We start from the raw sequence: 14148 nt of genomic DNA, 5'->3' as shown, positions 1-14148 counted from the left end.
CAGCTCGATAGCTCCATGTTAAACAGCTCGATAGCTCCATGTTAAACAGCTCTATAGCTCCATAGCTCTATAGCTCCATGTTCCACAGCTCTATAGCTCCATTTTCCTCAGCTCTATAGCTCCATGTTCCTCAGCCCTATAGCTCCATGTTCCATAGCTCTATAGCTCCATGTTCCTCAGCTCTATAGCTCCATGTTCCTCAGCTCTATAGCTCCATGTTCCTCAGCTCTATAGCTCCATGTTCCTCAGCTCTATAGCTCCATGTTCCTCAGCTCTATAGCTCCATGTTCCATAGCTCTATAGCTCCATGTTCCATAGCTCTATAGCTCCATGTTCCACAGCTCTATAGCTCCATGTTCCACAGCTCTATAGCTCCATGTTCCACAGCTCTATAGCTCCATGTTCCACAGCTCTATAGCTCCATAGCTCTATAGCTCCATGTTCCACAGCTCTATAGCTCCATGTTAAACAGCTCTATAGCTCCATAGCTCTATAGCTCCATATTCCTCAGCTCTATAGCTCCATGTTCCACAGCTCTATAGCTCCATGTTCCACAGCTCTATAGCTCCATGTTAAACAGCTCTATAGCTCCATAGCTCTATAGCTCCATGTTCCACAGCTCTATAGCTCCATGTTCCACAGCTCTATAGCTCCATGTTAAACAGCTCCATAGCTCCATAGCTCTATAGCTCCATGTTCCTCAGCTCTATAGCTCCATGTTCCACAGCTCTATAGCTCCATGTTCCTCAGCTCTATAGCTCCATGTTCCTAAGCTCTATAGCTCCATGTTCTACAGCTCTATAGCTCCATGTTCCACAGCTCTATAGCTCCATGTTCCTCAGCTCTATAGCTCCATGTTCCTAAGCTCTATAGCTCCATGTTCTACAGCTCTATAGCTCCATGTTCCACAGCTCTATAGCTCCATGTTCCACAGCTCTATGTTCCTCAGCTCTATAGCTCCATGTTCCACAGCTCCATAGCTCCATGTTCCACAGCTCCATAGCTCCATGTTAAACAGCTCTATAGCTCCATAGCTCCATGTTTCTCAGCTCTATAGCTCCATGTTCCACAGCTCTATAGCTCCATGTTCCTCAGCTCTATAGCTCCATGTTCCTCAGCTCTATAGCTCCATGTTCCTCAGCTCTATAGCTCCATGTTCCTCAGCTCTATAGCTCCATGTTCAACAGCTCTATAGCTCCATGTTCCACAGCTCTATAGCTCCATGATCCTCAGCTCTATTGCTCCATGTTCCTCAGCTCTATAGCTCCATGTTCCTCAGCTCTATAGCTCCATGTTCAACAGCTCTATAGCTCCATGTTCCACAGCTCTATAGCTCCATAGCTCTATAGCTCCATGTTCCACAGCTCTATAGCTCCATGTTCCTCAGCTCTATAGCTCCATGTTCCTCAGCTCTATAGCTCCATGTTCCACAGCTCTATAGCTCCATGTTCCACAGCTCTATAGCTCCATGTTCCTCAGCTCTATAGCTCCATGTTCCTCAGCTCTATAGCTCCATGTTCCTCAGCTCTATAGCTCCATGTTCCTCAGCTCTATAGCTCCATGTTCCACAGCTCTATAGCTCCATGTTCCACAGCTCTATAGCTCCATGTTCCTCAGCTCTATAGCTCCATGTTCCACAGCTCTATAGCTCCATGTTCCACAGCTCCATGTTAAACAGCTCTATAGCTCCATAGCTCTATAGCTCCATGTTCCACAGCTCTATAGCTCCATGTTCCTCAGCTCTATAGCTCCATGTTCTTCAGCTCTATAGCTCCATGTTCCATAGCTCTATAGCTCCATGTTCCTCAGCTCTATAGCTCCATGTTCCTCAGCTCTATAGCTCCATGTTCCACAGCTCTATAGCTCCATGTTCCACAGCTCTATAGCTCCATGTTCCACAGCTCTATAGCTCCATGTTCCACAGCTCTATAGCTCCATGTTCCTCAGCTCTATAGCTCCATGTTCCTCAGCTCTATAGCTCCATGTTCCACAGCTCTATAGCTCCATGTTCCTCAGCTCTATAGCTCCATGTTCCTCAGCTCTATAGCTCCATGTTCCTCAGCTCTATAGCTCCATGTTCCACAGCTCTATAGCTCCATGTTCCTCAGCTCTATAGCTCCATGTTCCTCAGCTCTATAGCTCCATGTTCCACAGCTCTATAGCTCCATGTTCCACAGCTCTATAGCTCCATGTTAAACAGCTCTATAGCTCCATGTTCCACAGCTCTATAGCTCCATGTTCCATAGCTCTATAGCTCCATGTTCCACAGCTCTATAGCTCCATGTTAAACAGCTCTATAGCTCCATGTTCCACAGCTCTATAGCTCCATGTTCCACAGCTCTATAGCTCCATGTTCCACAGCTCTATAGCTCCATGTTCCTCAGCTCTATAGCTCCATGTTAAACAGCTCTATAGCTCCATGTTCCACAGCTCTATAGCTCCATGTTAAACAGCTCTATAGCTCCATGTTCCACAGCTCTATAGCTCCATGTTCCTCAGCTCTATAGCTCCATGTTCCACAGCTCTATAGCTCCATGTTAAACAGCTCCATAGCTCCATGTTCCACAGCTCTATAGCTCCATGTTAAACAGCTCTATAGCTCCATAGCTCTATAGCTCCATGTTCCACAGCTTTATAGCTCCATGTTCCACAGCTCTATAGCTCCATGTTCCTCAGCTCTATAGCTCTATAGCTCCATGTTCCATAGCTCTATAGCTCCATGTTCCTCAGCTCTATAGCTCCATGTTCCTCAGCTCTATAGCTCCATGTTCCACAGCTCTATAGCTCCATGTTCCATAGCTCTATAGCTCCATGTTCCATAGCTCTATAGCTCCATGTTCCACAGCTCTATAGCTCCATGTTCCACAGCTCTATAGCTCCATGTTCCACAGCTCTATAGCTCCATGTTAAACAGCTCTATAGCTCCATAGCTCTATAGCTCCATGTTCCACAGCTCTATAGCTCCATGTTAAACAGCTCTATAGCTCCATAGCTCTATAGCTCCATGTTCCACAGCTCTATAGCTCCATGTTCCTCAGCTCTATAGCTCCATGTTCCACAGCTCTATAGCTCCATGTTCCACAGCTCTATAGCTCCATGTTAAACAGCTCTATAGCTCCATAGCTCTATAGCTCCATGTTCCACAGCTCTATAGCTCCATGTTCCACAGCTCTATAGCTCCATGTTCCTCAGCTCTATAGCTCCATGTTCCACAGCTCTATAGCTCCATGTTCCTAAGCTCTATAGCTCCATGTTCCACAGCTCTATATCACCATGTTCTACAGCTCTATAGCTCCATGTTCCTCAGCTCTATAGCTCCATGTTCCTCAGCTCTATAGCTCCATGTTCCTCAGCTCTATAGCTCCATGTTCCTCAGCTCTATAGCTCCATGTTCAACAGCTCTATAGCTCCATGTTCCACAGCTCTATAGCTCCATGTTCCTCAGCTTTATAGCTCCATGTTCCACAGCTCTATAGCTCCATAGCTCTATAGCTCCATGTTCCTCAGCTCTATAGCTCCATGTTCCTCAGCTCTATAGCTCCATGTTCCCCAGCTCTATAGCTCCATGTTCCTCAGCTCTATAGCTCCATGTTCCTCAGCTCTATAGCTCCATGTTCCTCAGCTCTATAGCTCCATGTTCCTCAGCTCTATAGCTCCATGTTCCACAGCTCTATAGCTCCATGTTCCACAGCTCTATAGCTCCATGTTCCACAGCTCTATAGCTCCATGTTAAACAGCTCTATAGCTCCATAGCTCTATAGCTCCATGTTCCACAGCTCTATAGCTCCATGTTCCTCAGCTCTATAGCTCCATGTTCCACAGCTCTATAGCTCCATGTTCCACAGCTCTATAGCTCCATGTTCCACAGCTCTATAGCTCCATGTTCCACAGCTCTATAGCTCCATGTTCCACAGCTCTATAGCTCCATGTTCCACAGCTCTATAGCTCCATGTTCCACAGCTCTATAGCTCCATGTTAAACAGCTCTATAGCTCCATGTTCCACAGCTCTATAGCTCCATGTTCCACAGCTCTATAGCTCCATGTTAAACAGCTCTATAGCTCCATGTTCCACAGCTCTATAGCTCCATGTTCCACAGCTCTATAGCTCCATGTTCCACAGCTCTATAGCTCCATGTTCCACAGCTCTATAGCTCCATGTTAAACAGCTCTATAGCTCCATGTTCCACAGCTCTATAGCTCCATGTTAAACAGCTCTATAGCTCCATGTTCCACAGCTCTATAGCTCCATGTTCCTCAGCTCTATAGCTCCATGTTCCACAGCTCTATAGCTCCATGTTAAACAGCTCCATAGCTCCATGTTCCACAGCTCTATAGCTCCATGTTCCACAGCTCTATAGCTCCATGTTCCACAGCTCTATAGCTCCATGTTCCACAGCTCTATAGCTCCATGTTAAACAGCTCTATAGCTCCATGTTCCACAGCTCCATAGCTCCATGTTCCATAGCTCTATAGCTCCATGAGTCTCCACGGTGAACGCGGCGGTTATGCGCGCAGCCTCCGCGGGCCCTGCGCTAACTGTGGCCGGCTAAAGCTGCTGCTAAGCCCGCTCCCGTCACCGCTGCGCGGGGCACACACCCGCGGACCGGGCGCGTGATGCGGAGCAGGATTACCCGGGTCAAAGCGGGTTAACGCGGGACAAAGCCGTGTCAGACGTTCAACACATGCATATTGTCATTTTAGCACATTTTAGCACATCTGAGCACTTGGGGTCTGCTGAGCCTGATGTGCACCGTTTACCGAGCACGCACGGCCCGGTGGCACCGCACGGTCACGCGGGGCGGCTCGGATGTGCGTGCGCGCGCGGGATGCGGTGCGGTCTGTGGGGAAAGTGTGATTTGAGGTGAAAATGCGGTGCAGATGAGCGCAAAGTGGGACATGATCCGCTCCGGGTCCAGCCGCAGCTCCCGGTCCCGGGTCCCGTTCCCCGGGGCTCACCTCCTCGTCCTGCGGGTCCCCGGTGAGTCCCGCGGGACAGGCGCTGTCCAGCTCGTCCAGAGCCTGCTCCCGGCCCGCGCTGTCCCGGTCCACGGCCTCGGCTCCGTTAAACACGGCCGGCGGAGACTCGGCGCTGCTCACGGCCGCCATTTTAAAGTGTGAGAGAAGAGCGGAGCGGCCTGAGGGGGGCGCCACTGAGGCACAGTCTGTGGGCTCGGAACGATCATATCCATAATCATAATCATCATCATGTACAGAGTAAATCAACTTCATAAGAATCAGACAATGACAAGTTATTTAAATAAAACCATCACTTGTAAAGTGAATATAATCATCACTTCCACATTTAAAGCCCCAGTGCGGAACTTTGAGCCCCAAATACAAAAAAACTCTGAGAAACACTGAATCACGCAGGCTCCACCCTCCGAATGTTACATATCATTGCTTTAACCTCAAGAGCGGTGGGCCCTTGGCTAAACCCTTGGGGGGGCCTTTTCATGCATTTTTGTCCATTATTACACAATTTTGACCCAGTCCCGTGGTCGAGATGAGTCCCTGTTCCCTCTCACCATCCGTCGTTACGTGTCCTTTTCCCAGGATCAGTCCTAATTACCAAAGGTGTTCCTCAGGGGTCATCGTTAGGGCCCTTACTATTCTCGACGCTGTTCGAGTTCCTCTGGTAAAAAGTGAAACAGGAAAAGGCCTTTTGTTTTAAAGCTCCTTCTTTCCCATTGGTCTTTGTACGATGACCGCGTTACAATTGTCAAAGGCATTATTAGTTATTATTACTATTATTACTATTATTACTATTATTACTATTATTACATGTTGTGTATTTACACATGTTTGTATAGTTATGATTTAATCAAACATTTGAATTATTATTTCAGGTAGGAACAAATAAAAGTCACAGGTTTCCACCTTTTTTCAAACCTCAATCTGGAGCTCCGCCTCCAGCTCCAGCTCCGCCTCCAGCTCCGCCTTTCCCACAACAAACGTTCAACGACACAAAACGGACTTGAACAGTCGTCGTTTATTTACTTCAACGTAAATGTAAAAACAGTGGTGCAGAGGGGTGTGGTCTGATGGAAAGTGGGCGGGGCTTCACTTCTTCTTGGCGGCGCGCTTGCCCTCGCCCTTCTTGGGTTTGCCTTTGCCTTTGAGCTTCCGCAGACGTCTCATTTCCTCTTTGAAGTCCTCGTGTTCGTCCCTGGAATCAGAGACGTTTCAGTTTGTGATAAAACGAGACAAAGTTAAATCAGAATTATAATCAACAGAAATGTAAAGTAACATAAAACCTTAAATGACGCCAACGAAACCAACGAAACCCCTGGCCGCAGAGCCCGCCCCTCCCTCACAGCAGAGCCCGCCCCTCCCTCACAGCAGAACCCGCCCCTCACAGCAGAGCCCGCCCCTCACCGCAGAGCCCGCCCCTCACAGCAGAACCCGCCCCTCACAGCAGAACCCGCCCCTCACAGCAGAGCCCGCCCCTCACAGCAGAGCCCGCCCCTCACAGCAGAGCCCGCCCCTCACAGCAGAACCCGCCCCTCACAGCAGAGCCCGCCCCTCACAGCAGAACCCGCCCCTCACAGCAGAGCCCGCCCCTCACCGCAGAGCCCGCCCCTCCCTCGCTGCAGAGCCCGCCCCTCCCTCACAGCAGAGCCCGCCCCTCCCTCACAGCAGAGCCCGCCCCTCCCTCACAGCAGAGCCCGCCCCTCCCTCACAGCAGAGCCCGCCCCTCCCTCACAGCAGAGCCCGCCCCTCCCTCACAGCAGAGCCCGCCCCTCCCTCACAGCAGAGCCCGCCCCTCCCTCACAGCAGAACCCGCCCCTCACAGCAGAGCCCGCCCCTCACCGCAGAGCCCGCCCCTCCCTCGCTGCAGAGCCCGCCCCTCCCTCACAGCAGAGCCCGCCCCTCCCTCACAGCAGAGCCCGCCCCTGGCCGCAGAGCCCGCCCCTCCCTCACAGCAGAGCCCGCCCCTCACCGCAGAGCCCGCCCCTCCCTCACCGCAGAGCCCGCCTCTCACAGCAGGCCCCAGTCCCGGTCTGTCTCTGTCCCTGTCAGTCCCTGTCCCCGTGTGAGGCTCTGACCTGAAGAGGCCCATGAAGCGTAGCTTCTGGCACATGGCGTAGTAGACCTTGTGCTGAGGGTACCACTCGTGCACTTCTCTGCGTTTGGCCAGCGGCTGCTCCTGGAACAGACGCACCACCTTCAGAGACTGAGGGTCCGTGGGCCGGACCACCTCGCCGAAGATCTGCGCGCTGAGCCGGGCCATCCGCACGGCGTACGACGACAGGCTCGCCATGTCCGAGCGCTGGAATCAAACCAAACGTGTTCAACTCCTCCACGTTTCTAAAGCTCAGACACGTGTGAGCGTCCTCCAGGGGGCGCTGCCTGAGTGACGTCACATTCAACACATTTAACACTGGACTTTACTGCATTTGCTGCACATTTAAGAGCACATTATGACTAACCCGAAACACAGAAATGTTGACACACAATAGTTTTTACTTTAATCTACAGTAAGATTACACACTATATATAGATGTCTTAAAGGTTAAAGGCTCCTGATGATCAGTGTAAATAAACACAATTACAAACGCATAAAACACATTCACATTTCCATAAGAGACACAATTTTCACACAATATCGGCCAATATCGGTGTCATTCCTGTTGAATTAACATTTTAAAGTCACCTGAGAGCCAAACTGAAGGAGAGCTGGATGTTAGCCTCCGATGCTAATGCTAACCTTCAACAAAACCCTCCGTGACCCGCTCCACTTCCGGGTTCAGTGTCTATGACGCGGCGTAACTCCTCCTCCGGTTTATTCACGTATTTGTGCCGAACTACGACGTCTTAAAATCATTTCTGTGACGTTTTTAAAGCTAAAGCGCCGCTGCAGCTGCTGTCAGCCTGAGCTAAAGGCTAAAGCTAAACGTGTCCGTCTCTGATTCAGCTCCGAGCGGAACTTTGTGTCAAAGCTAAAGTTCCGGAGGATTTTTATTTTATTTTACTGGAACTATAATACTATTTCTTTTATTTATTCATGAAATAATTAATGAAACAACAATTAAAGTGACAATGCAACTTTCTTTATAGAATGGGAACTCGAAACTAAACTAAAAAGACATAAAATCACATTCAGAAGACACTTTCCATCAGCTGCTGGTTTGAGTTAAAGCAGAACTATGTCACATTTTCACCTCATTAAACCGCTAACGCTTCTTTTGCTTTCTGACAGCTCCAGAGGGTCAGGGACAGTTCCAGAGGGTCAGGGACAGTTCCAGAGGGTCAGAGACAGCTCCAGAGGGTCAAGGACAGCTCCAGAGGGTCAAGGACAGTTCCAGAGGGTCAGAGACAGTTCCAGAGGGTCAGAGACGGTTCCAGAGGGTCAAGGACAGCTCCAGAGGGTGAAGGACCGCTCCAGAGGGTCAGAGACAGCTCCAGAGGGTCAGGGGCAGCTCCAGAGGGTCAGAGACAGCTCCAGAGGGTGAAGGACCGCTCCAGAGGGTCAGGGACAGCTCCAGAGGGTCAGAGACAGTTCCAGAGGGTCAGAGACAGCTCCAGAGGGTCAGAGACAGCTCCAGAGGGTCAGAGACAGTTCCAGAGGGTCAGAGACAGCTCCAGAGGGTCAGGGGCAGCTCCAGAGGGTCAGGGACAGCTCCAGAGGGTCAGGGACAGCTCCAGATGGTCAGGGACAGCTCCAGATGGTCAGAGGCAGCTCCAGAGGGTCAGGGACAGCTGGGTCAGGGACAGCTCCAGAGGGTCAGAGGCAGCTCCAGAGGGTCAGGGGCAGCTCCAGAGGGTCAGAGACAGCTCCAGAGGGTCAGGGGCAGCTCCAGAGGGTCAGGGGCAGCTCCAGAGGGTCAGAGACAGCTCCAGAGGGTCAGGGACAGCTCCAGAGGGTCAGAGACAGTTCCAGAGGGTCAGAGACAGTTCCAGAGGGTCAGAGACGGTTCCAGAGGGTCAAGGACAGCTCCAGAGGGTGAAGGACCGCTCCAGAGGGTCAGAGACAGCTCCAGAGGGTCAGGGGCAGCTCCAGAGGGTCAGAGACAGCTCCAGAGGGTCAGGGGCAGCTCCAGAGGGTCAGGGACAGCTCCAGAGGGTCAGGGACAGCTCCAGAGGGTCAGGGACAGCTCCAGATGATCAGGGACAGCTCCAGATGGTCAGAGGCAGCTCCAGAGGGTCAGGGACAGCTCCAGAGGGTCAGAGGCAGCTCCAGAGGGTCAGGGACAGCTCCAGAGGGTCAGGGGCAGCTCCAGAGGGTCAGAGACAGCTCCAGAGGGTCAGGGGCAGCTTCAGAGGGTCAGGGACAGCTCCAGAGGGTCAGGGGCAGCTTCAGAGGGTCAGAGACAGCTCCAGAGGGTCAGGGACAGCTTCAGAGGGTCAGAGACAGCTCCAGATGGTCAGGGACAGCTCCAGATGGTCAGGGACAGCTCCAGAGGGTCAGGGACAGCTCCAGATGGTCAGGGACAGCAAGTTTTACATTTGACCTCGTGTTGTCCCTTTGCCCTTTGACCTCGTGGTCAGGGCTCGACAGATGGAACGTTCTGGTGTTTATTAATTTGTCCACAAACAAATCTAATTATATTATATTTTTCAAATAAATGTCACTTTCCTTCTAATAAAACAGTGACACGTTTAATTTGTTTTATAATGAGAAAAGTTGAATTGAATCTAAACAAAGAGCACACACGGCAGCATCGCCCGCTCTGATTGGACAGAATGTGCAGATTGTCATTTAAAACCACTTATTTCTGTTTTAAACTGTTTTTAATCTGGTTTTGCACAAAACACTGTGTTCAGTGTCCAGAAGAGGGCAACTATAAGAAACCTTCATCTTTAGACTCTAAAACACATAAAGAGCTGTTAAGAGCAATAATCTAAAGGTCAAAAATAATACATCATTCTTTTTTCTTCACAATAAAACACTTCATATTCATAAATATTCCCTCCAGAAGCTTCAGTCACAGATTTACACCTTTATTTGGTTAAAATATGTTTAAAAGTTTATAATAAAGATGAGCCACTTTTTGTTTGTGTTGTTCCGACTCTGAAGCTTCAGTTACAGAGAAAATAAAAGTATTTAAAATGTACTGCAGAATAAAAATGAACAAAAATATTATTAGGCCTGAGCGCCACAAGCTGCGAGAGGCCTATTAATCTCGTAAGGCCGTGCAAAGCACGGCTGCGAAAGTGCGCACGAAATCGAGCCCACTTCCAAAACTCACTAACGCACTCCTCCCTCACGCACGCCCCCTGCAGACTAATTAGTTGTAGGAAAATGGAACATTACCGTTGTGAACCGGCGAAGCCCGTGCAAAAGTGCGCACTAAACAAACACTTTACATTTGGGATGACGACCGCAAAATCGTCATCCCCTTATAAAGCTCTGGTTTACACTAAGTGTCTCACAAACACGTTCCATCTCTTTATGTTCAGTTCATATAAACATGTGATGCAAAAATGTAACATTATTACTGTTTAGAGGGCCAAAAACACAAAGTGGGCGGAGCCCACTCAAAATGAATGAAAGTACCCGTCAGTGACCAGGGACCCACACCATGAGGGAGGAAAGCACGAGCGATTTCTGAAAATGTATAGTTTATGATATTTGAAAAATGTGAAACATTGTTTTCTCATCAGAATATTCTTCTTCTTCTTCTCGGGACACGCCCCCTATTTTTCACCCAGTGACATTGACGAAAAGTCACACAAATGTTCACACGTGTAAAGATCGTGGCTCTCTACATTCTGGCTATTTCCCTTTTCTAAAATAAAAGAATGTGCGCGTCAGCGCCCCCAAATGTACCAAAAATGCATTGAGAGATGGGAAATGACCCAAAAACAATCTGATGGTAGAATCATGAAATTTGGCGCAGAGGTAGATGGTGACAAGAGAAGTAAAAAATATTATTACGGCAACGCCGTCCGCCCAACCAAATGTCGGCCATATTGCTTCAAAAATGGCTAAACATGACTCGGGAGTTTTTCCAGACGTGGTACTTTTATGAACTCCTCTCAGGGCGTTGGCTCTAAAAAGCTGAAATTGTGTGAAAATGGTGCTGAGAAGTGGGACATCAAAAGTTATTCAAATGACTTTGACCCTGTCACAGTTTCTGTGGGTTTGGGCGAAGCCACAAACTTTAGCTAGAATTTCAGAAATCTCCCAAATTTAACATTTCTGCCGTTTGCGCAGATAAAGTCCAAATTGTGTCAAATTAGAATCAGTTGTTAAACTCTTTGCCCTAAACCTACTTGAAGTGAAATAAATTCATATGGCGCCACAGCGCCCCCTACAGATTTTATATGGAGGTTAAATGTTTAGTTTTGCGAAATTATATGAAATTTGTCACACAACTCAATTTTGGCCCCATCAAAAAAGTTGTTGCCGTAGCAATGACCGAAACCTTCCATGTTATTCCAATGGGGAAATCACCAGAACATGTTTACACTTTAGACTTTCACAAACTCCTCCCCCTCAGAGCGTTTGCCCTATTAACCTGAAATTTGGTGAGACTCATCTTCAGGACCATCAAAAGTTATTCACATTTTTATTCAAAGAGTCACGGTGTCTGTGCGGCAGAGCCGCACATTTTGCCAAGAATTCAAAATAAAATAGCTTTTTGATGTAAAACAAAGGGGAGAAGATGTGACAGCGTCACAGATTCAGCAGTAGATGTAATAAAAAGACAATTGGGGCGCGTTAGCCACGCCCCCTCCTCTTGCGGCGTAGCGGCGGGGCGAGGGACGATCATTGCCGCTTGCGGCTTTAATTATTATTATTATTATTATGCAACGTTTGAATTGACCTGTAGATGTTTCACGTCATCATCTCTTTCTCTTTCTCCTTTTTTTACAATAAAGCGTAAAACACTTTGAAGACGTCCATCTCCACCAGGGGGCGGTAAATGCACCTTTTCAGCTGCCAACGGCCATTAAAAGTAACACAACAACAACAACAGCAACAACAACAACAACAACAACAAGTTTTTAATCCTTTTAGCGCTCAGTGTCAGTAAACATGGTATGTCCAGGGTTGTTGTTGTGTTGTTGTGTTGTTGTTGTTGTTGTTGTTGTTGTTGTTGTTGTTGTTGTTGTTGTCATTGTGGCTGTTGTGTTGTAATTGTTGGTGTTGTTTTGTTGTTGTTGTCATTGTGGCTGTTGTGTTGTAGTTGTTGTTGTTGTTGTTGTTGTTGTTGTGTTACTTTTAATAGAGGTTGGCAGCCACTCGGCTTTAAAATCATTGTTTGACCCAAAGAAGAAGAACGAGAGACGAGTAAACAAGGAAGACACAAGTCTGTAACACTACGGGACCAAAACAAACAAAGCCCCATGGGAAAACAAGCTAACGAAGCTAACGAAGCTAATGAGGCTAATATGGCTAAGGAGCGACCGGAGCAGGAGGAAGTGGAGCAGTGTGTTTCAGAAGACAGGATGATCTGCAGTAGGGGCCCAGGCTCTTGTACTAAATCAATGGACAAGAAACTCAAGCTCTCTCTCTGGCGCCCCCTCTGTCCATTAGAAATATTTACCCATTTAAATGGCAAACGGAATCTTAGATATTCAGGTGATACTTCATAAAGAACTATCAACATTGACTAAAACTTGACTCCTCTTTTTTACACGATAAAGAAAGATCTTGAAAAATAAACTCTGACTTTAGTCAAAGGATTAAAAAATGAATGTTTTCTCCACATTTCTCTCTCTGTTCCAGATTCTGTTTGATGATGGAATCAAACTATCTCTAGATTTATACGACAAGAATCCTCCAATCTGATTTAAAACTCTACAATGATCAAAAGAAAAAGGGGGCGGGGTTTACCTTTGTGTAAAATGTCTTTATTTCAGGTGAAATGAGAGCGTTGCTGGTGTGATCCAGAATGTGAAGCTCAATGGTCTAATACTGAGAGTCATGTGGTGCCTGAGGTTCCTGTACAGGTCTTATACTGAGAGTCATGTGGTGCCTGAGGTTCCTGTACAGGTCTTATACAGAGAGTCATGTGGTGCCTGAGGTTCCTGTACAGGTCTTATACTGAGAGTCATGTGGTGCCTGAGGTTCCTGTACAGGTCTTATACTGAGAGTCATGTGGTGCCTGAGGTTCCTGTACAGGTCTTATACAGAGAGTCATGTGGTGCCTGAGGTTCCTGTACAGGTCTTATACTGAGAGTCATGTGGTGCCTGAGGTTCCTGTACAGGTCTTATACTGAGAGTTATGTGGTGCCTGAGGTTCCTGTACAGGTCTTATACAGAGAGTCATGTGGTGCCTGAGGTTCCTGTACAGGTCTAATACTGAGAGTCATGTGGTGCCTGAGGTTCCTGTACAGGTCTTATACAGAGAGTCATGTGGTGCCTGAGGTTCCTGTACAGGTCTTATACTGAGAGTCATGTGATGCCTTAGGTTCCTGTACAGGTCTTATACTGAGAGTCATGTGGTGCCTGAGGTTCCTGTACAGGTCTTATACTGAGAGTCACGTGGTGCCTGAGGTTCCTGTACAGGTCTTATACTAAGAGTCATGTGGTGCCTGAGGTTCCTGTACAGGTCTTATACTGAGAGTCATGTGGTGCCTGAGGTTCCTGTACAGGTCTTATACTGAGAGTCACGTGGTGCCTGAGGTTCCTGTACAGGTCTTATACTGAGAGTCATGTGGTGCCTGAGGTTCCTGTACAGGTCTTATACTGAGAGTCATGTGGTGCCTGAGGTTCCTGTACAGGTCTTATACTGAGAGTCATGTGGTGCCTGAGGTTCCTGTACAGGTCTTATACTGAGAGGCCTCAGGACTCTGTGTTTGGGCCTCATAGACTCTCTGGAGCCTCCTCCTGGCAGTAAAAGGCTCTTACATTAAAGGCGGTATGGACGATTTTTCGGCGATTTGAGAACGCAGGCGGAAGTGCACATGCCACTCCCCCGTGCGGACTGATACAACACACACGTGTGTTTGTTTATTAGCGCGACGCATCGCATCTCTCATCTCCCGTAGATTTCTGTCACTTCTGCGTCAGCTCCAACTGTCTTTCTCCGTCTTCATTTTGCCCCGTCACTGAGGGAACTATATTATGATAGATCCATGCGCTTAGACACGCGGAAATGTGGGGACGAGCCTGACGCGGCTGCAGGTGAGCGACAGGTGCGTTTTATGATTGACACGTGGCAGGACTAATGATTTATCCACGACACGAGGAACCC

General features: G+C 48.3%; 2 protein-coding genes across 5 annotated transcripts in view; both read right to left on the bottom strand.

Moving 5' to 3' along the window:
• Window positions 1-5140, bottom strand: part of braf (B-Raf proto-oncogene, serine/threonine kinase) — an 84902-nt gene extending 79762 nt beyond the window's left edge. For all 3 annotated transcript variants that reach the window (XM_072453358.1, XM_072453359.1, XM_072453360.1), the window contains exon 1: window positions 4958-5140. In XM_072453358.1, the coding sequence (XP_072309459.1) occupies window positions 4958-5107 (150 nt within the window). In that variant the 5' untranslated portion in view covers window positions 5108-5140. The remainder of the gene's footprint in view (window positions 1-4957) is intronic.
• An 836-nt stretch (window positions 5141-5976) lies between these two features.
• mrps33 (mitochondrial ribosomal protein S33) lies at window positions 5977-7880 on the bottom strand. Of its 2 annotated transcripts, none has more exons than XM_072453375.1 (3): window positions 7656-7880; window positions 7048-7271; window positions 5977-6167 (listed from the first exon to the last, which is right to left on the bottom strand). In XM_072453375.1, the coding sequence occupies exons 2-3, from the start codon at window positions 7260-7262 to the stop codon at window positions 6062-6064; spliced, it is 321 nt and encodes a 106-aa protein (XP_072309476.1). In that variant the 5' UTR covers window positions 7263-7271; window positions 7656-7880; the 3' UTR covers window positions 5977-6061. The 2 variants fall into 2 exon arrangements, with proteins under 2 accessions (XP_072309476.1, XP_072309477.1); XM_072453376.1 differs by having other exon boundaries at window positions 7710-7880.
• Window positions 7881-14148: the final 6268 nt, after the last annotated feature.

The sequence above is a fragment of the Eucyclogobius newberryi genome, unplaced genomic scaffold, assembly GCF_026437365.1.
Source record: "Eucyclogobius newberryi isolate DKJ021-1_F unplaced genomic scaffold, fEucNew1.0.hap1 SCAF_2, whole genome shotgun sequence".
Classification (NCBI taxonomy): Eukaryota; Metazoa; Chordata; class Actinopteri; order Gobiiformes; family Gobiidae; genus Eucyclogobius; species Eucyclogobius newberryi.
The sequence above is the reverse complement of the archived record's forward strand: the minus strand, read 5'-3'. Positions and strand labels throughout refer to the sequence as shown.